A 20944-nucleotide genomic window follows, 5' to 3' on the forward strand; every position below is an offset into this window, starting at 1 on the left:
TTGCCTGTCTCATTCCAGTTCTTCTTATAACGGTGAAGCCCCTGTGTGCATTGAGTTGGTTACAGTGATAGTGAATATGTCTGTCCTCCCTTCAGAAAACAGTTCACACTTTGGGTTTGGGGAGATGGCTCAGCAGTTAAGAGCACTGGCTGCCTTTCCAGAGGACTGGTCCCTGGCACCACATGCTCATAACCATCTGTAGCCTCAGTTCCGGGGGATCCCACAGCCTCTTCTTGCCTCCTTGGGTACCAAGCACACACATGGTTCACAGATGTAAATGCAAGCAGAACACCCATACATGTAACGTCATATAAAGTCTCAATCCAGAAGAACATGCTAAGTACCATACCTGGACCCTCTCCAAGAAAGCAGAAGCCGTTAGTCACGTGGTCTCTCCATTAGGGTTTGGTCTCACAGTACAGATAGCTCCCAATTCATGAAAGCTCATCTTTATGATGCTACAGAAACAATAAACATCTGGTAGAGACCAGACTGCAGGGTGTGGGTTTTGACCTTTCCTGGGTTGTTGATTACTGGTGCTTTTCTGTCTTGAGATCTCAGGGATAACCACGTAATCACAGGCATAAAGAACTAACACCCTGCGGCCTGCTGCATAGCCAGGCAGGACATGCAGGCCAGAGGGATTAAATGCATCTTTAATTACAATGTTTTCTGTCTTTTTAAAAAAATTTTTTCTTATTTATTTAATGTATGTGACTACACTGTCTCTGTCTTCATGCACACCAGAAGAGAGCATCAGATCCCATTACAGATGGTTGTGAGACACCATGTAGTTGCTGGAAATTGAATTCAGGACCTCTGGGAGAGCGGTCAGTGCTCTTAACCACTGAGCCATCTCTCCAGCCTCTGTTTTCTGTCTTGGATGGATTTATCTGGGTGATAATATCTCTATAATGTTCTCATATGTAGCTTCCTATAGAAGTTAGACCACTGAGCATGTCAACTATTTTGACATAAATGTTTATATGAGAGAAATGGCTTTGTAACTTCCTTAGGTTACAAAACCTGAAGTGGGTTTTCTGGTAAATAAGAGGAATGGCTAAATATTCCTCACTGGCCCCAGCTGAACCTTTTCCTGTCAGTGGTGGGGGTCCAGGAGCATCAAGGAGTAAAGAAAACCAGAGACTTTGTTTTCCTGATGTCAGAATTGAGGGTGTTAGAACCACAGGCTGGTATATAATCAGAGTTTGTAATTTTAGCTAGATTAGTGGAGACCCAGAATTACTGGGAAAGAGCGAATATGACACCAGGAACTCAGACTTTTTAAAAGGGACTTTACAAATCAGTTTCTTAGGGGGCTTAGAGGCTTTCTGACGTCTTTTAAAAAGCTTAGGGAAACTTTGGCTAATAGAAAAATACATTTATATGCAAGCAAATTATTTATTTGTTTTTCTCTTTCTATTTACGTGTGGTGTGTGTGGATGTATGTTTGTATATACATGGATACACATATGGAGGGTTGATATTGCTTTGATACCTCACTCGTTGAGGCAGGGTCTCTCAATGAAACCCAGAGTTCACTGATACTGGTAATCTCATCAACGAACTCACTCTGGGAATCCTCTCTCTGTCCTCCTAAACTGGAATTACAGGTAGCCTTATATCTACCTGGCTTTTCTCTAGGTTCTGGGGATCCAAACTTTGATCACTAGAGCAAACACTTTAAATGTCAATATATTTTCATTTAACGTTGTATGGTTTTGCCCGAATATGTATGTCCTACATCATGTGAGTACACCATCCACAGAGGTCAGAAGAGGGTGTTGGATCCCCTGGAATTGGAGTTTCAGATGATTGTAATCCCTGTGGGTGCTGAGAATCGAACCTGGGTCCTCAGGAAGAGCAGCCGGTGTTCTTACTTGCTGAGCTATCTCGGAAGCCTCAATGCAAGGCAAGCACTAAGTACACACGGAACACTCTTCCCCAACCTGAGCAAAGACTTTTCCCCATTAATTTCAAGTCACTGCAGGACTAGGCACATCCTTCCCCACTGAGACCAGACACAGCAGCCCAGTTAGGGAAACAGGATCCACAGGCAGGCAACAGAGTCAGAGACAGTCCCTGCTCCAGTTGTTAGGGCCTGCATAAAGACTAAGCTGCACAGCTGCTACGTATGCGGGGGATGGGATGCAGTCGGGTGGGGCTAAGCCCAGCCCCTTGTATGTTCTTTGGTTGGTGGTTCAGTCTCTGGGGCCAGGTTGGTGACTCGGTTGGTGTTTTTGTGGTGTCTCCATCTGCTCCAGGTTCCTCAGTCCCTCCCTCAGCTCTTCCACAAGACTTCCTGATTTCCATCTAATGTTTGGCTGGGGGTCTCTGCATCTGTTTCAGTCTGCTGCTGGGTGGAGTCTCTCAGAAAACAGTTATGCTAGGCTCCTATCTGCAAGCATAACAGAGCATCATTAATAGCATCAGGGATTCATCTTGCCCATGGGATCTTTTTTAAAGATCTATTTATTTATTTTATGTATATAAGTACACTGTAGCTGTCTTCAGACACACCAGAAGAGGGCATCAGATCTCACTACAGATGGTTGTGAGCCACCATGTGGTTGCTGGGATTTGAACTCAGGAGCTCTGGAAGAGCAGTCAGTGCCCTTAACCACTGAGCCATCTCTCCAACCCCATAGGATAGGTTTTAAATTGGGTCAGTCATTGGTGAGCAAAGACTTTAAAAAAAGTTATTATTTTATTTTTATATATGTGAGTGTTTGCCTGTGTGTATGTATGTGCACTATGGGCAACATGAGCCGGGTGTCTAAAGAGTCCAGAAGAGGGCATCGGATCTCCCCTAGAGCTGGGGATGGAGCGCTGCCATGTGGGTGCTGAGAATTGAGCCTGGCTTCCTAGCTGCTGAGCCAGCTCTCCAGCCCCAGCAAAGGGTTTTTCAGTGTCATAGCTAGCAGTTTGCAGATCTCCAGTGAGGAGTTCGAGATCTGACTCAGTCTCGGGTGTTTGTGAGTACACCCCAGTTTGTAGGGGAGGGGAACTCTAGGGGTGCATACTTGGTTCCTAAAGAAACACTGTTTTTCTTTCAGCACTGGCTGGATCACTCGAAACCCATAAAGAAGCAGATGAAAGGTAAGATACAGACTCCAGTCTATTCGTGCCCTTTTTTCCCCCTTTAATCTGACATTAAACTGCTTTGTCAAGATTATTTGAGGATCTTTTGATTGGTAAATAAATCCATTGTTAAATGGGTGGTTTTTACTTCCTGTAAACCGGCCAAAAAGTAGAGCTTTAAAATTGAATGAGTATTTCGGGTAGATATTAAAACCCACCTGTGCTCTCATTTCAAATCAGACACCCCTGCCAATGAGAACTGACTAATGTTCTATTCAGAAACCTGTCACCTCCTTTACTCACTGCCAAGTAAGTTTCAAAGCAGATTCGGGGTGGGGAGTAGTAGGAAGCGCAGGGCTCCAGCTCATTCCTTACAGGTGTGGTAACTGCGTATTTCTAATGCTGCTTCTGCTGAGATCATTTGGAGATCATCATACCCTCTTAAAAATACCTTACGGCGTTTTTTCACGGTGTCTCTACATGCAGAGCGCTTTTCTCTTTTCTGTGTCACTAGCCTCCAGCCCACTTTGTACTTTGTAAAACGTGGATGCCAGTTTGGAGTAATCCCATCAGAGATAAAAGGGAAATGCCAGCTGTTTATAACCCACCCATGCGAGGTTTCCTTCCACATGAGGTTCCCAGCTAAATCTTCCCAGGCAACCTGAAAGTTTGGTTCCGTTTTTCCAACTCCAGATGGAGCACTGAGCTTGCTGGCAGGGGGATGTGTTTCCTTTTGTCTGAGGGGGGGACAAACATCTTTACCTTTCTGTCTCCCAATGTTTAGTCGGACCTGCCTATGCTTTGCACTTTCGAGTCAAATACTATTCTTCAGAACCGAACAACCTTCGAGAGGAATTTACAAGGTAGGGTATGACAGAGAGGACTCTGTCCAGTAGCCCCTGCCTCAGCCAGTATGGGGGAATCTAGTCAGTCAGGGGGCTTGATTCCCTTTAAGTCCTCTATGTTTCTAAGCAGAAGTTACCCACACTTTCCCTGAGCTCCTCTACCCTGTTTAAAATCCACAAGTCTGCTTAATTTGGTATTTTTCAGATGAATCAAATTAGATGGATTTTCTTGGGCCTTGGGAAGTGGTAGGCTCATCTTTAGCATTCTGATTTTGTTAGGATCCACATATACCCCCCAAACCCCACCCCACCCCCAGATATTTTTATGTCATGGGTGCCTGTGTTTACTTTAGAAGAAAGGGAGAATGAAGAAAGAGAGCTTCCCGGGGCTGGGGATTTAGCTCAGCGGTAGAGCGCTTACCTAGGAAGCGCAAGGCCCTGGGTTCGGTCCCCAGCTCCGAAAAAAAAAAAAAAAGAACAAAACAAAAAAACAAAACAAAACAAGAAAGAGAGCTTCCCTTCCATCTGTGGAATGCTTTATGGAGTTCTAGATGTCCCCAGAGTGTCCTTGTCACCAATTTTTCGTGTGATGCATTGTACCAGTGACTTGTACATTGATGGGTGGTCTCCATTGGTGGTCAGTAACTTGGAGAGGTCTACCTAAGTGACATTTGAAAGTTATTACACGTGCCCAGGACAGGGACCTTTGGGGCTTTTCCTCCAGGGTTTCTCTATGGGATTTGGAACTTTTGGCCACATGGACACCTTGCCTTAGTTGGTGCAACTATACACGTCAGTGGTCTAAATTTGAGAGGTGTAAGTTCAGTTATAATTAAGGACATGCTGGGAAGGAGAACCTTCTAGAACCTTCAGCCTTCCTGCCCACTTTGATGTCTGGATCATCCAAAGTCTCCTGCAGAAAAGGAACGCCCACCTGGCTTCCAAGGTGGAGCTCATTAGGCAACTTCAGTATTTCTCTCGGAGGCCTTTACCAAACAGGTTGCCCCTAGCTGTCCCCACAGCAGGTCATTTTAAAGGCAGATAGGTGAGTCAAAAAGGAGCGGGATTCCTGGGGACCACTCTCAAGTGTAGGCCTAGAGTGTAGGAGGCTTTGGTTGGTACAAAGTGGTTTTGGTGGCCACATCGCCCTAGAAATAAAAGACTTTTATTTAAGACCCATATACATCTAATTTTTAAACTTGGTAAGCCCTCCTTATGCTTTCTGCCTCCTTTCACCTTGTTTCTTATTACCCCTGTAATTTTTTGTAGTGTAATTTTAGGAGGGGGAGGGGGAGGGAGAGGGAGACAGACAGACAGACAGACAGACAGAGAGAGACAGACAGACAGAGAGAGAGGCATGCTTTGCACGAGTGTTTGTTTTAAAGGCAGTCAGCAGTTAAACTGCTCCAGGAAGAAAAGTGTCACGTAGTTTCTAGCAGACTCTCTAGTCCGTTGCAGACTTTTTGAAAGTCCTTGGATCTGCTAGGTACAGCCGGCTGGGCGCCAGCTCAGTGGCTCCACCCAGCCTGTTTTCTTGCATGCATTGCATTGCCTGTGCAGAGTTCTCCGTGCTGAGCTAGACTCTCCTGCACCAAAGCCACCCTGCAAGTCCTCTCAGACCACATCTGCACCCCATCCTGCAAGTGTCTTGCAAACTCCCAGCCCACTGAGACCAGGGATTCCTCTCCACAGGCTCAGGAGGAGACTCCCTCCCTCTTCGTTTGCACTGCGTCCCTTTTGACAGTGCACACATCCAGGGCAATGCAGGGGGGTTAGTGATGGGAGGCTGGGGATTGGAGGTGGCTGGGGAAGGAGGGAAGGGTTCCTCTCTGTTGACGTTTGTATATGTTTGTCAGGTACCTGTTTGTTCTACAACTCAGGCATGACATTCTTTCTGGAAAGTAAGTATGCTTTTGTTTTAACTCTGAACCCCGCATAGAGCCTGGTATACCTCCATAGTTCACTGTTTTAACTCTTTTACCCTTGTCCCCTTTATCAAATTCAAAGCAGTGCCCCAGGTTCTGTCAGGCGAGTCAGATATTTGCACTGCTGTCATTTTCCTCCAGTTCCACGGCGGATCCTCTATGGCTTGGAGCGTTTCCAAGGGCGCTGAGGATCTTGAGTGAGGTGTATTTGGGAACCGCCTTCCCCCTGCTGCATCACGGCCCCCATTCATACTGGCTTCTGTCGTATTTGCAAGCAGCACACGCCGTCAGCGCGTATACACGTACAAGTGTTCATGCAGTTTTCACAGTCTCACGAGTTACTATCACACTAAAGCACTGTAAAGAGGTCCTCGCCTGGCCTGCGAGGAGGAGATGGGGATTTCTCATCTCACTGAAATGCTCTTCATACTCGAGGCGCTGGGCTTGGAGTGAGCATGAAGCACAAAACACGTCCTCGCCGAAGTGGTTGGTTTTGAGGGGGCTCAGAGAAAGAAGGCTGACAAAATGGCTCAGCAGGTAAAGGTTCCTGCAGCCAAGCCGAAAGACCTGAGTTCAATCCCTGGGACCTGAAAGTTGTCCTCTGTGCTCTATACATGTGCTATGGCATGTGCATGCCCCACCCCCACCCAGCACATGCACACACACAGACACAGACACAAACACACACACACACACACACCAAATATATGAATAAGCATGAGTTACTGAATATTTTCTGTTACATTAAACAAATAAACAAACAAAAAACCCCAAAATCCCGACGCTATATTAAGACAAAGAAGCAGTGCCTGATGTTACCAACAGGAATATGTTCTGATTTTAAATGTAATCTGAAGGAGATAAAGTGGATATTTTCTGCCAGTTGTGGTGGCCCCCACCTCGAACCGCAGAGCTACAGAAACAGAGGCAGGAGGGTCTCAGTGAGTCTGAGATCGTCGGTTCCACCTAGTGAGTTCTAGGCCAGCCAGAGCTACAAAGTAAGACCCTTATCTCAAACAAACAAACCAAATATAAGTCGATTATCTAAATAAGTAAAATTTGAATTAAAATGTAATTTCTGCATTTGTAAATTCTTGGTAGAAATTCACTCCGAACATTCCAGTGGCAGAGAGGTCGTAGAATGAGTAGACGGTACAGTGTATACATTGGCCTTCCTCAGCCGTGTTTCTGATTGGCGTGTGCTGAGTATGTGTGTGTTTTCATCACTGTCCGTTCTGTGCTCATTATACACACAAAGGCGTTGTTACAACAGAACTCGTCTTCAGTTTGTAAAAACCCTTTGAGGGTGGCACTTCAACAGTGTCCAGTGCTTTCCAGTTTGTCTGTACTCCCACCTACTGGTTAGCATGTAACTGAAACAGTGTTCTGAGCCCAGCACGGCCTCCTGTCAGCTGGAAGACCTCGGGTGGGATGCTGAAGGCTCACTCACTCATCTGGAGAAAGAAATGGGGATGGGGCGCTGGCTTCACCCGAGAGTTTACCGTATGAGTAAAACCACTGTGTTCACAGTAGTACTCGTCAGTAGTTCTGCCTCAGTTGGACATGGCGGATACTGAGTACATCTGGAGGTCTCGGAAGTCAGTAGTAAGTACAGTGTCTAGTTTTAGTTTTGAAGGCAGCTTGAAAAGACAAATGACTGTATCGAGAGAAAAGAAACTTAGGATACCAATACAAAGGGAAGGTTTTCAGTCTACTGCAAATGTTCCTAAACATCCCGAGTTCTTTGCATCCCCACTGGAAGCATCTGCATGGTTGACAGAACCTATTCTTGGATAGACGTGTTGAAACTGCCGTTGTTAGTTTGTGTTCTTTAATGTAGACACACTAAAAATGTAAAAGGCTGGAGTCAGAAGCCAGATACTGCTGACTTTTACGGGGCTTTCTGTGTTACATGGTTACAAATGTAACCTTTCCTACTTAGTATTAATTTCTTTTTTTTCCCTCCCCAAGACTGAAGTGCCCCTATGAAACAGCCGTGGAACTAGCTGCCCTCTGTCTGCAAGGTACGTTCACCCTTCCTGACAGTTACATCATAAGTGAGAACGTGCTGCATGCTAGTCCCGTGCCCTGCTTTCTCCCCGGATGTGAAGGCGTATGATACAGCCTACGGTCACCCTCCCCAGGAGCTTACAGTCTGCTGAGGAAAGCACACAGAGATCATGGCAGTTCCCTAGTGGCAGAGATACACAGGAGGCTCGGGAGAGGGAGGACCATGGGCGATATAGGGAGGAAGATGATTCCAGGAACCAAGGCGAAAGTACAGAGAGGAGCGGAGATGCTGCTCTTGGCTTGGTTATGCACAGACCCTTGGGGTTCCGTGCCTAGTACCTCCCGTGTGGATTGGGTGTTGTAAGGGGCTGATAAGAGATATAACTCGGCTGAGGTTACTCCCCAGCACTCAAGAGGAAGTGGCAGGAGAATCAGAAATTCAAAGTCATCCTTAACTGGGTACAAGTTTGAGGCCAGCTTGGGCTATGTAAGACCACATCCCAGAAAAAAAAAAAGCAGACAAACAAAAAAAACCCAGCAAACAAACAATAACGAAAGCCATAGGGACAGTGGGTGTGTAGTCACAGTGTGAACTGGTGAACGGCCTCTGGTCCCACTTAGAGAGTATAAACTTCACAGGGCCAGCAGCAGTTCTCTTCGCATTCTCGAGGCAGCAGGCCTGGGTGGAGTGTATTTTGGAAAGGCTGTGTGGAGAGAAGGAGCTGGAGTGGGGCTAGGTCCGGGTAGGGCGAGGGCTGTTACAGTAACAGATGTAGTAAGAACCTGAGCGGGGCTGGTGGGTGTGCACAGTGGAGGCAGCCGCCACGTCAGTGCCTGCCTGCCGGGAGCTGCATTCTCTGATGAGACTTAAGGTGAGGAAGGGGTGGGATGACTCAGGCTGCTGCCGAGGGTAGGTGGTGGCATTAGTGAGTGAGCAGAGGAGAAGGAGGCTTCTGTGGAGAAGTGGCTGTGTGGGCCTTGGCTAAGCAGGGCTGAAGTGGGAACTGGACGGCTGGAGGTCTGCCTGCAGGACCGTCCACACTGCCTGTTTGTCTGTGGGAGGGCCTGGTGGGTCTGCAGTTAAAATGCACAAGAAATACTTGCTTCCGTCTCCAGAGCTACCTAAGAGGACGGGATTTCATGAGCGTGTGCTTGTCAGTGCTTCCCTGGATTTGATCTGGGACACATCCACCTATGGTATTTGTGAACACCATAAAAAAGAAACAGCTTTTACTTTTGTATTTTTCTACTTACAGTTGTTTTTACCTCTGTGTGTGTGTGGCGGGGGGTGGGGTATCGGAAGACAGCTTTGGAGAGTGTGTTCTCTGCTTTCATATGTGGGTTCTGGGCATCCAGCTGAGGTTGTCGGGATTGGAGCGAGTGCCTTGACCTGCCGAGCCATCTCACCAGCTCGTAGTTTACTCATCTAAGAAGAGCTGATCCGAGAGGTATCACAAGATCAGATCACACTGATTAAAGACTCCAGGTAGGATAGCACAGCAGTCAGGCAGGTCAAAGAAAGGACATGACATTCCAGCCTGCTACCCACGGGTACCTACATCTTCTGTTAATGAGTTTAGGTTTTTTGGTAAGATATGTAACTCAGATTAGAATACAGTTTCTTTTTGTGTGTAGCATCTCAGTATTCTTGTTACATTTTAATTTAGTGTGTATGCAGAGATCAGAGGACAGCTTGCAGGAGTCCCTTCTTTACATGTGGGTCATGGGGCTTGAACTCAAGTCATCAGGCTTGGTGGCAAGCCTCGTCACCTGCCGAGGCGTATCACTGGCCCTGCTTGCTATATCTCGTCACTGTATGCGCTCACATTTGTATATGTGAATAAGAAGCTCTGTGGATAATGAGCATTTTCCCATTCCTGAATACTTCTCGTCCTTAGTCACCTCTTAACAGATGCTCAGTAAGCACAGAACGAACAGAGGATTGAGCTTGGAGAGACCCTCAGTGTAGGTCAAGAGCCCTGGTGGTAACAGTAATAGCAATTCATCTAAAGCCAACTGTGTCAAATACAGAGCCACAGGCTTCCTCTCTCTGTGCAGTCGGATGCAGTGGGTCTCCTGGTGAGTGCCTTGGTGTAGGCAGAGTTGGGATCCTGGCAGCGCTCACATGCAGATTTTACCGGCACAGACAGTAGCCTTCATGTACACTGGTTCCTAAGCTGCAAGAGGCCTAGTCAGGCTTGGCAGCCCGAAGGATCTGTCAAGGTAGTGTTAATGAAAGGAAAGCACCCAAGCACCCGTGTCAGGCCTGGGGCCATTAATCACTGCAGAAGCTTTCTCCCGAGGCGGTTGGCACAGTGTTTTAAGCTTGTCTTGTTGTCCTGAGTGATTTGAGGAGGAGGCACATCTCTGCCCTCACTGGTCCAGCTGCAGCGACACTCACTGCAAAAGTAGCAAAGATGAGAGTAAAATCATCCATCTGGGAGCCTTTCTTGGAGAAACTGCTCATGTCTGCAGTATAATTTAATAATGATCGGTATGCCCACGAGGACCGAGGGACACACGGGGAAAGCCTTCCGCAGGTTGTCATCCCACCCTATGCTGTCCTCTGTAGCCCAGCCAGGAATACACCCTCGTGTGAACACTAGCCTCGCTCTGTGGTGTGAAGAAAATGAAGGGCAGAGTTCCTTCTGGTGGTTGAGCCTTTCAGGCGTATCTTAGTGCTGTCCTTGAGTTAATCCCTCGAATTGAGATGCTGTGGCCTTCCGTAGAGGATGTGCTCTTTGGGGATTACATGGGTGGTAGATTTGAACCTTTATCCAAGGGAAAGGGTGAGAGAAACATGGGATCGCCCTTTGCATGAAGGTGTTCTCCTCTGTTATGTGACCACTCCCCTGTTGCGGGTAGCGATGTTGGACCTGGACCAGCTCAGTGATTTCCCCGGGGCACAGAGATAGCTGCTGTAGAGCTGGAGTTCAGTCTCTTAGATCTGAGCCATTTCCTTTGCCGTCTACGGCCTTCATGGAGCCAGAGCCTGGCTGCAGAATTAGGAGGTTCTTGGAGTGCCAGGTTCTTTCAGCTTGTTCTTGGAAGGCAGAGTGGTGACCAGGGTGCTCCTCAGGCCTGCTCCAGCACAACAAAGGCTGCAGGGGACATTGTTTTCTTTCTCACTGGTGCATACTGTATCCCGCCAGTTTAGGACACCAGTAAACACAGGGTGCCATTGAGTCATGTTTGCCTATGGGTACAGAAGATATCAAAGGAATCTCTTCCTAGACAAGCTCAAGGTTTGCCAGGACCACTCCACAGTGACCTCTTGGGCCGAGGCCAGTGTTGATCTCCAGTTCGGAGAACCCAGTCTTACCCTTTTTCTGCCTGTACATTGTTTGTAGAACAGATTTTCATGTGTGTCCCCTGGCCCAGGACATAAGGCTGCTGCATGCCCTGATCCAGATACCTTTATGTCTGGGTCTCAGTGATGTGGAGGGTGGTGTTCCAATGGAGAAGTATTTATCAGGCCACCTCTCTCTGCCTGTGAAGGCACAGTCTCCTTGAGTTTGATTGTATTGCCTCCTGTGGAGGAATGGAACTGTTCTGTTTCATGTTTTGAGGCCGGGTCTCACTTTGTTTTGCCCAGACCTTGACCAGCAGAGGCACCTACCATAGCCCGTGCTGGGATTTCAGGATGTGACATGCCACGCTTGCTCATGGGGACATTTTATCCATTCTGCAAGTCAGATGGAGTCTCTTTCCTGAAAGTTGGGCTGTGAGATTTTGGTCCGCAGAATCCCCAATAGGGTGATGAGAAGATACTGGATATGTAGGGAGCTGCTGCTGTTCCCCCAGGTCCCTGGGCATATGTGGCTCCATTCACTGCTAGATTAGATGTCTTGAGACATCAGGCTCCAGGTTTTCTCCCATTCCTAGGTTAGCTCTGTCAGTGTCACGTGGGGATTTTGTTAGAAGTGCAAATTGGCTGGGCTGGAAATGCAGCCCAATTGGTAGCATGTACGAAGCCCTGAGTTTCATCCATAGCACCACATAAAATCAGGCACAGTGCTGCTCTCAAGAGAAGTAGGAGGGTCAGAAGTTGAAGGTCACCGACAGTTACATTCATTGCTAGGCCTGAGTGCACATCAGGATCAACAACTCTGGGTATGGGGCACGGTGATGGGCTTTAATGAACCTACCCAGTGATTCCTCTACATTCCATGTTCAAACACAAGTGTTGTGGGTCAGTGTCTTCCCAAGGAAAGCACACCAGTTCTTGAAGGTCTTGTGAAGCAGCAGGCAGTCAGCGGGCTGTTCTGGATGGGCATGCAAGTCTGCATCTATACCTGCTAGCCTGAAGCCCTTACACTTACTGTAATCAGGTTATAGAGGAAACTGGGAGACTCCTTTTTATTCTGAGTTCTGAAGGGGCAGGGTGGGGAAAGTGGGTTTTCTCATTCCTGCTCCAGAACGATGGGGCTGTCGTGTTCCTGGACCCTCTGTGTCGGAGCCTGGCAAGAACAAGAACCATGCAGTGTCCATTGGGCTCTTTCCCAGGCAGGCTCCTGTTGCTCTCCCTCTCTGGCCCAGCCCTCTCGCTTCTCCGTTCTGCTTGACTTGCCGCAGTTGCTCCTGCAGCCTGCTCTCCCTCCCTCGCTGCTCCTTTACTCCTCACTTGTATTCTACATGCACCAAATTCTTGATCCACTCCTTCCAGCCCTGCAAACATTAAAGTGTTGTTCTGGCCTGTGCTTAACGAGAGCCCTGAGCAAAAGATGCTTACCGGCAGGTCCTCATCGCCTGCAATTGCCTTTTATTGCAAATTTCCACTTCCTGGGGAAATGTGAGCCGAGGCCTCCCTAGGTAGGAGAAGCACTGAAGAGAAAGACAGTGATGACTAAGATGGCGGGGTACTTCTCTATCGGGAGGGTGTTAGAACGACTCTCGGGGACTCTGAGGGAACATGATAATGAGAGGGTTGTACATGAGGGGCACCCGTGCTTTCTGATCAGAAGGAATGCCTTTGGTTACAGCAATAACCCAAATGTTCACCGTCTCCCGTTTTCCTCCCTTTTATGAACTGCACAGCGGAGCTAGGAGAGTGTGAACTCCCGGAACACACACCGGAGCTTGTGTCTGAGTTTCGGTTCATCCCAAATCAGACAGAAGCCATGGAGTTCGATATCTTCCAGAGATGGAAAGAGTACAGGTACCTCAGCTCTCCTCTCTCGTGCTCTGAACTGCCCGTTTATTTCGTGTGGTGTGTTTTCCTTCAGACCCTTCTGGCAAACTATTGCATGCTTTCCGCAACACAGTGTACCTCTCGCCTCATAGGGAGGGGCTCAGTTAATGACCAGAAAGCCACAGCTCTGGGTTGTAGCCTCTCTTCTGTGCTCTTCACGCCTGTTTCCCAAGGACCTGTGTGTCACCTTTTTTTTTCTGAGAAATGCAAACCATGCTGGGTTTTTGTTTTTGTTTTTTTTGTTTTTGCCTTTTAAATACATACAGCTCCTGTCTGAATTAACCGTTACTTACTAGTAGTACCCCAAGTGTGGATAATGAGGAGACACTGCACTTTACAGGTCCTATCCTTCCCAAACAGAACTTTCTAGAACAGTGGTTCTCAGCCTTCCTAAAGCTGGAACCCCTTAATACAGTTCCTCACGTTGTGGTGACCCCAACCCATAAAATTATTTTTGTTGTTATTTTATAACTGTAGTTTTGCTACTGTTATGAGTCATGATCTAAATACCTGTGTTTTCTGATGGCCTTAGGTGGCCCTCCGTGAAAGAAAGGGTTGTTTGACCGCCGAAGGGGTTGCAACCCAGAGGTTGCGAACCACTGCTCTGGAGCAAACCTTTTAGAAATACAGGTGGAGCATCCCTACCACCCCAATCCTGAATCTAAAGTGTGACACTTCTGAACACCGACCTGGTGACACATTTGAAAGGTCCACGCCTGGCTTCCTGCGGCAGGCATGAAATCTCATCACAGGAACAATCTTTCAATATGTATGACATCACCTCTCGGACCTCTCGGTTCTGTGTCAGGTTAACGTGACATAAATGACGTTCATGCTCAGAGCTGGGTCTTACCCTCCAGGGTGTTTCATTGTCTTCACACTAGTATTTGAAAGTCTGAAAAGGGGGGAAAGGACCACAGGGGGAAAAGACATTTTTGGTCTCACATGTGGCCTGACACGTGTGGTGAAAGCATATTCATCATTGAGACCACGTGACATACAGTACTATATGCCCAGAAGTGTGCTCAGCATGCCGGATATGTCTTCCATGTGTCCCTTCTGCCACCAACACTAATCTAATGGATTTATTTTTGTTTTGCTTGGACCAATAAGGCGGTTTCCCAGTGATTTACATATACACACATACCCGTGCACACATGTCCACAAACCACCCGTTGATCATTACTCTTGGACCTTGCACTTAGCGTGACCTTTTCTTGTCCTTCGGTCCTACGATGACTTTTGAAATAGAAGATGGCATGGTGTGTTTTCATCCAGTGACAGGGAAGTATGCAGAGGTGACATCAACAGTCCCGCCCACTCCCCCACAGACAGCCTGCTTTCTCCCAGAGGAAGGGCAGGAGGAACAAGCCTTCCTCGTGCCTTAGGCCCCACTCTTGTTTTCTTAGGCTAGTTATCCTAAGAAACACCATCCTGTGGTCTCCCGTTCCAGTCACCAGGGGGTTCTTGGAGGTGGTTTCCCAGACTTATAAACTTTCGAGACCCTCTACTCACACCCCTGCCGGTGTGTGAGTCCCAGTTTACACGTGTCTCCATTGGTCTTTCAAAGGGGAAAGAGCCCTGCCCAGGCGGAACTCTCCTATCTGAACAAAGCGAAGTGGCTGGAAATGTATGGGGTGGACATGCATGTTGTCAGGGTAAGAACTGTGTGTGTTTGTTTCATTTTATTTTGCTGTTTCTGAGAAAAAAAAATGTATAGTGTGCCGACAAAGTAAATTTTGGTGAGGAAATTGTTTTTACGTTCTTCTCTGTGACGACCTGTTAGAACCCTCTACCGACTGTCACTTCGTTTGTTTGTAGGGAAGAGATGGCTGTGAATATTCTCTTGGACTGACCCCGACAGGCATATTAATCTTTGAAGGAGCTAACAAAATAGGCTTATTCTTTTGGTAATTTAGTTTTGTCTAATATTAAAAATGTCTTTTCCTATTTTGTGTTGGAAAGTCTATGTGATGGATGATTTTGAGGGGTATTTGCAACGCCCAGATTTGCTTTAAAAAAAAAAATCACACCATCCTATTGTCATTGTGGGTGTGTGGCCAGTGCACTGAACTTGTAGATAATCGTATTTAAATGGATGAATGATGATTCTCTTCTCTTAGCCAATCTAAGCTTTTATAAGTAGAAAGGAAGCTGTTTGATGTGTAGACGGTTTGGCTGTAGACTGCCCTTTTTAAAATGCTTTCTCTCTGACCAGGCCTAAGATCACCAAAATGGACTTTAAAAAGAGCAAACTGACCCTCGTGGTAGTGGAGGATGACGACCAGGTAGGTCTTGCTTCCCAGTGTCCTCCTTGCTGCCGCTCGCTGGCATCACGTGCGCCCCCACGAGGACCTTTGCTTCCTCCCCCAGGGGCGTGAGCAAGAGCACACCTTCGTGTTCAGGCTGGACAGCGCGCGCACCTGCAAGCACCTGTGGAAGTGCGCCGTGGAGCACCACGCCTTCTTCCGTCTGCGCACGCCCAGCAACAGCAAGTCCGCCAGATCCGACTTCATCCGGCTGGGTTCCCGCTTCCGGTTCAGGTTGGCAATTGCTGTGTGGCGTGGACCACACGTGTTTTAGAGAACGTGTATGAGTTCTTTTCTTGTGTGTGAGTGAGTGTAGCAGCGGATTCGTGTCCGGCCATCTGGGTCGTCCGCCCCACCCCCTCCTCCTTGCTAAAGGACCTTCACGACCTCTTTCGGTTTCCATCACTTTACTGATGAGATGGAACTGACGCGGGGGTGAGGAGCCTGTTACCTGAGGGGCTTGGTGCTCGGAGCATTTGAAACGCTGACAGTTTTTTCTCAGTTTGGAACTGTTTGCTGATTGGTACTCGATATTGCAAATATGTGAGCCTGGGGCCCTGAATGTTTCGGACTCAGGGGTGAAGTGTGTTCATCCGTCTAATAACAGAGTCGCCAGGATCTGACCCATAGCTAGGGCTGTGCTGTCCAGTGCCAGCGGTGGTTACGTGAAGCAGCGGAAGAGAATGACTGTTCGATACGTTGTAAACTGTAGTTTCCCGGTCTCATCCAGCCACTTATCTGGCGTTCAGCGGCCACATGAGGTAGTGACTGCCCGAGAGTAGGGCAGATACAGCACATAGTTTCATCACGGGAGGTCTGGTTGGACTGTGCTGCACCAGAGCTCCTCACAACCCACTCTCAATCCTACAGGCGGCCTTACTGAGGCAGGTCAAGTGTCCTCGTATTTACAAGCTACACTAGGCTCAGACTGTCAAGCAGCCAGTAGGCAGTAGAGAGTAGTGCCAGCCAGTCTGGCTTTTCCTTTGTGATCTCTCTGTCTCCCCTCTCTTCTTCATGTCTTCTCCTAGGCTCATCTAGAACCTGTGATTCTCCTGTCTCTGCCTCCCAAGTGGATTATAAGTGTGCCCCACACACCTGACCTTGGTGCTTCTGTTTCTAGGGTGTGTGTGTGTGTGTGTGTGTGTGTGTGTGTGTGTGTGTGTGTCTTATTTGTCTGTCTGTGTGTCTGTGTCTGTAGAGGCCTGAGATCAATATAGGCTCTACATCTTTGGATTTTATTTTATTTCATATTTTTTTTAGCAGCTATAGTGGCTACATTCATTCATTCAGTCAGTCAGTCTTTGTTTTTGAGCCAGGGTCTCTTACTGAATCCGGCGTTTGGTGAGTGAGATAGGCTGGAAACCCCTAAAGATCTGTGATCTCTACCTCTTCAGTGCTAGGATTACGGATTGCAAGCAACACCTTGTTGTGTACACGGGTGCAGGGGATCTGAACTCGGGCCTGCGTGCTTGTGCCAGTGCTTTGCTGCATGAGCCATCTCCCCAGCCCTGGTTCTTAAATTTCTCCCCATAGCTGTTTCCTTTCACAGTATCAACAGATTTGGTATTGGTAATGGTTAAAGGTGGGAGCTGTGTCTGTGTCTGTGTGGGTGTGCGTGCGTGCGTGCGTGCGTGCGTGTTGGGTCTGAAAAGAGCCTGGAGAGATAACTTATCCTCACATGTTTTTGCTTTTGCCTATGAGATGAGTGCATGAAAACTTCTGGGGCATCTGTGAAAACATTCTGCCCCTGCAGCCTCTGTCGTCAGAATCCGAATGTACACACGTGTGTGTCAGCCCTTGGAATGTGCATTTTGATTTTTTTTTTAATTTCATTTATTTATGTGGATGGGTGTTTTGTCTACATGCATGTTTGTGCACCAGGCCAGAGAACACGTCAGATGTCCTAAAACTAGAGCGCTGCTGTGCTGGGGGCTCAAACCTGGACCCTCTGGAAGAGCAGCCAGGATCCTTACCCGCTTAGCCGTCTTTCCAGCCTAGAGTTTATATTTTAAATACACTCCAGAGTGAGAATCTGAGTTCTGTGGTAGAAGACTTCGCTTGGTTTCATAACCTCTGCCCACGCATGGCATGTCCCTGAACTCTGTTTAAAATGCCAGACGTGTTGCTCGCTTCAGATTTATCCACTGTGCAAGGAAACGGCTGTGTGTTTCTGTTTAAAGAATGGTCTTTGTTTGAATGTATTTCTTAAATGCTCCAAGGAAGGGGAAAAGAAGGCCAGGTCCTTGAGGAAAAGGATGCGCATCACAAGGCCCCAGGAGGATGGAAATGTCAGCATGCAGAGGTTCGAAGAGCCGCTGCAGTCTGCCTGTATCCGTGTGGATTTGGAGTTGGGTGGGGAGGGCAGCCCTGGAGATTGCCAGAGCAAGCAGGCGTTTCCCTACTGGGGAGAAATGCTCCAATTGGCTCAGACCTAGTGACCTCTGTTCCTCAAGGAGACATTAAAGAGGAAGGGAAGCTTGGAGGTGAGGTTGCCCCTTGGAGGCATCTGGAGCAGGTAGCGTTTGGCTCCTTCCTTCTGGGAAACCACGAGCCAAGAGTGACTGGATTGGAGCAGTGATGGGTGGATCAGCAAAACACAGCTCCCCTCCTGGAAACTGCAGCTGCCTTCACAGTGGTCGAAATCTGGAAAGCCTTTAAAGTTAGAAACATTTCCTTTGGCGCATAGCAAGGGAAGCTAAGGTTTAGGTGAGGAGCTCTGCTCCACGGCCTGGGAGAAGGTGGTGAATGCTAAATGTCTCTACGGTGTTCCTCGAAGGGTTATTCTGTGTCTCATCAATGTCTTCCTCATCAAATGATCCAAGAACTCAGACCTACTTGTTTTAAGGAAAACCAAGTAGCCGGTACTTAAGTTGCAGGTTTTTTCCTTTGAAAGAAAGATTCTTGCCCCTGTTCCTGGCTTGGCAAAGGAGACTGTATTTCCAAATAAAAGCTTTAAACTTAGCATGCCTTTACCGGGCGACTCCATGCTAAGTTGAAATACACGCTGGAGCTCTTGAAAAAAGAGTCATTTGCAATAGCTATGGTATGCTGAGAGCTGCTGTTGGTGTTAATGTGCAACCAAATATTTCCTTCCCAGTGGACGGACAGAATATCAAGCTACACACGGCTCCAGATTGCGAAGAACCAGCACTTTTGAGAGGAAGCCTAGCAAACGTTACCCTTCCCGGCGACATTCCACATTCAAAGGTTGTAGGGGGTTCCTTCCTTGCTGACATTTTGCGGCAGGGTTTGTGGGGCGACTAGCTAGGGGAAGAACCTACCACTATTACCCTCTGGTGTTCAAAAGCTGTTGAAAAAGGATGAAGTCTTGGAGGCCCTTCAGTCTCTAATTTTCCTCCTGCTCAATGTGTTCCTTTGCCTCCCCTTGTCTGTCTTCCTGCAACTGTGCCTCTCTGCTTATTTTATGCTTGGACCTTTGCCCATAGAAGGTACAGCATTCAGTGTCTCCACTGCCTTGCCATTCCTGGTGGGGACACGGGCGTGTGCTAACCAGAATTGTGACCACAGAAGAGTGGATGCCCAACCTGCAGGGACATATAGTTCAGGTCCCCCATAGTTGGTCCAGACATCCTCATCCGTGAATATGGCTGTACCCCAGGCTGCTCCTCTCCTCCTGTTCAGAGTTCTCTGAGCCTAATGTCCCTTACTGAGGTGGCTCACACCAGGATGTATCAGCCAATACATGGGCACTCCTGACTCGATTCCATTTAAACTGGATTTTGTCATCTTAGCCTGGAGCTCTGCGTAGCTCGTTCCTCTCCATGGATGGCTCCTCCACCCGGCCTGTTTTGTACAGTAAGGCCATCACGTACAGCCTCTGTTCCCCTCCTGTGCTTGTTGGAACTGTTCTGGACGCTTCTCCTTGCACGGCTTAGGATTTAATGGGCCTCTGGAGCCTTGTTTATGTGCCCATGCCTCCTCTCATCTTCAGCCTTGTCTCCCTCCACCCTGTTCCCTTCCCTTATGAGCCAACAGCTCCAGAGCATGGCAGTCAACAGGTCTCAAGTCATCCCCGGCTCCTTTAGTAGAGGAGAAAAGCTCAGAGTCCAGAAAATGCGGCCTGAACATTAAGAAAGGCCAGGGAAGGAGAACGTGTTCAGAGGGAGGGTGATGAAGGCTTACTGCAGGCAGCCTCAGGCAGTGTCTAAGGGAACAGCAAGGGCTGGGAATCACGCAGAGCTTCCATTAGCAGAGCTTCACTGGGGAGGGGGAGCGTGGCTGGGGGAGGTTGCCCACTGAGTTACAGCCCCTAGAAACAGACCAATCCTGGGAACAACTTTCTAAAGAAAAAGCACTATTTTGATCTAATTGTAAGCACCCAGTCTCCACAAGTGTGTGCTCGCACAGGGGAGGAAGCATCCAGTGTGGCTAACCCAAAAGTGTGGAGCACATGGTAGGACCCATTGGGTAGCTTGGGGCTGTTCTAGCCTCTGGCTCTGAGATTCCCTCTCACCCTCCTTTCTGGCCTCTAAATCCTTTTTCTTCATTTATTTTATTGACGGTTTTTTTTCTTTTTTTTTCCTTTTTTTTTTTTTTTAAAACCCCCGCCCTTAATGGCTGTTTCTAGCTAGAGTCCTGGTATTTTCTTTATGAAGCTTTGAACGATTTCCCCTAGCATGCCCTTGAAAAGAAGCAAGCAGAGCGGAGGTATAGCTTGGAGGGTAGGGTGCTTGCCTAGCACAGACGGAGCCCTGGATTCGATCCCCCAGTTTTGTGAAAAACCTATCATCTCAACACTTGAGAGGTTGAGGCAGGTGGGTCGGGGGTTCAAGGTCATCCTCAGCTACATAGCATTTGAGGGCAGCTTGAGCAACATAAAACTCTGCCCCCTCCCCATCAAAAGAAAAGAAACGTGTGTGGAAGGGATGGGGGGAGTCGGGGATATAGCTCAGTGGTTGCAAGGCCGAGGGTTCAAATCCCAGCATTACACCAAAAGAAAACATGTAAATGAAAGTATCATTGAGTAAATACCTGCCCCTTTCATGCAGGCCCTGCCTCTGCCTCATTAAAAATGCCTGCTCTAAGTCCCTCCATAAATGCCTGCAGCTATTTCATCCTTCATGTTATACCGCTTTCCATCCCAGACTGAATTCTCCTCAGGAGCAACCACTGACCTGTGGTCCCTTCTGGTGTGCCTGCATACCTGCGCGCCCAGCCCTGGGAGCCTGCTCTGAGAGTTGCTTAGAGACCTAGATGAAACAGCATGAGTTACAGAAAGGGCTGTTCAAGTCCTCAGGGAAGAGGTAGACAGAGTTCAGGGCCGCCCGCCTGGCTCGAGATGAGGCCTTCGCTCTGAGAGAGACGTCCCTGCCCAGTCGTTCTCTGTGTGTTGCGTGGTGAATGTTTTAAAGTTCTGCATAACTTTCTATCTTTCCTTTTACAGCGAGCAACCCAGTGATTGCTGCCCAGCTCTGGTAAGTACCCCAGACGCCCCAACACAGCCCCCCCCCCAATTACCATGTTTGTTTGCAGTGTAGACTTCTTCCTTAATACAATTAGACCCAGGTGACTCACCTGATAACTTTCCTCCCTTTTCTGCTGCCTGGCTACACCACCCTCCCA

The 20944-nt window shown here is 48.1% G+C and overlaps 1 protein-coding gene across 1 annotated transcript in view; it reads left to right on the top strand.

Annotated features, from left to right (window-relative positions):
- The window catches only part of Epb41l4b (erythrocyte membrane protein band 4.1 like 4B), a 155125-nt gene that overhangs the window by 56106 nt on the left and 78075 nt on the right, over window positions 1-20944 (top strand). The window contains 11 exon segments of the mRNA XM_032903782.1: window positions 3057-3099; window positions 3866-3944; window positions 5783-5827; window positions 7823-7875; window positions 12899-13019; window positions 14623-14710; window positions 14874-14962; window positions 15271-15340; window positions 15426-15595; window positions 18459-18568; window positions 20766-20796. Coding sequence (XP_032759673.1) covers window positions 3057-3099; window positions 3866-3944; window positions 5783-5827; window positions 7823-7875; window positions 12899-13019; window positions 14623-14710; window positions 14874-14962; window positions 15271-15340; window positions 15426-15595; window positions 18459-18568; window positions 20766-20796 — 899 coding nt within the window.

The sequence above is a fragment of the Rattus rattus genome, chromosome 1 (genome assembly GCF_011064425.1).
Source record: "Rattus rattus isolate New Zealand chromosome 1, Rrattus_CSIRO_v1, whole genome shotgun sequence".
In the NCBI taxonomy this organism is placed as follows: domain Eukaryota; kingdom Metazoa; phylum Chordata; class Mammalia; order Rodentia; family Muridae; genus Rattus; species Rattus rattus.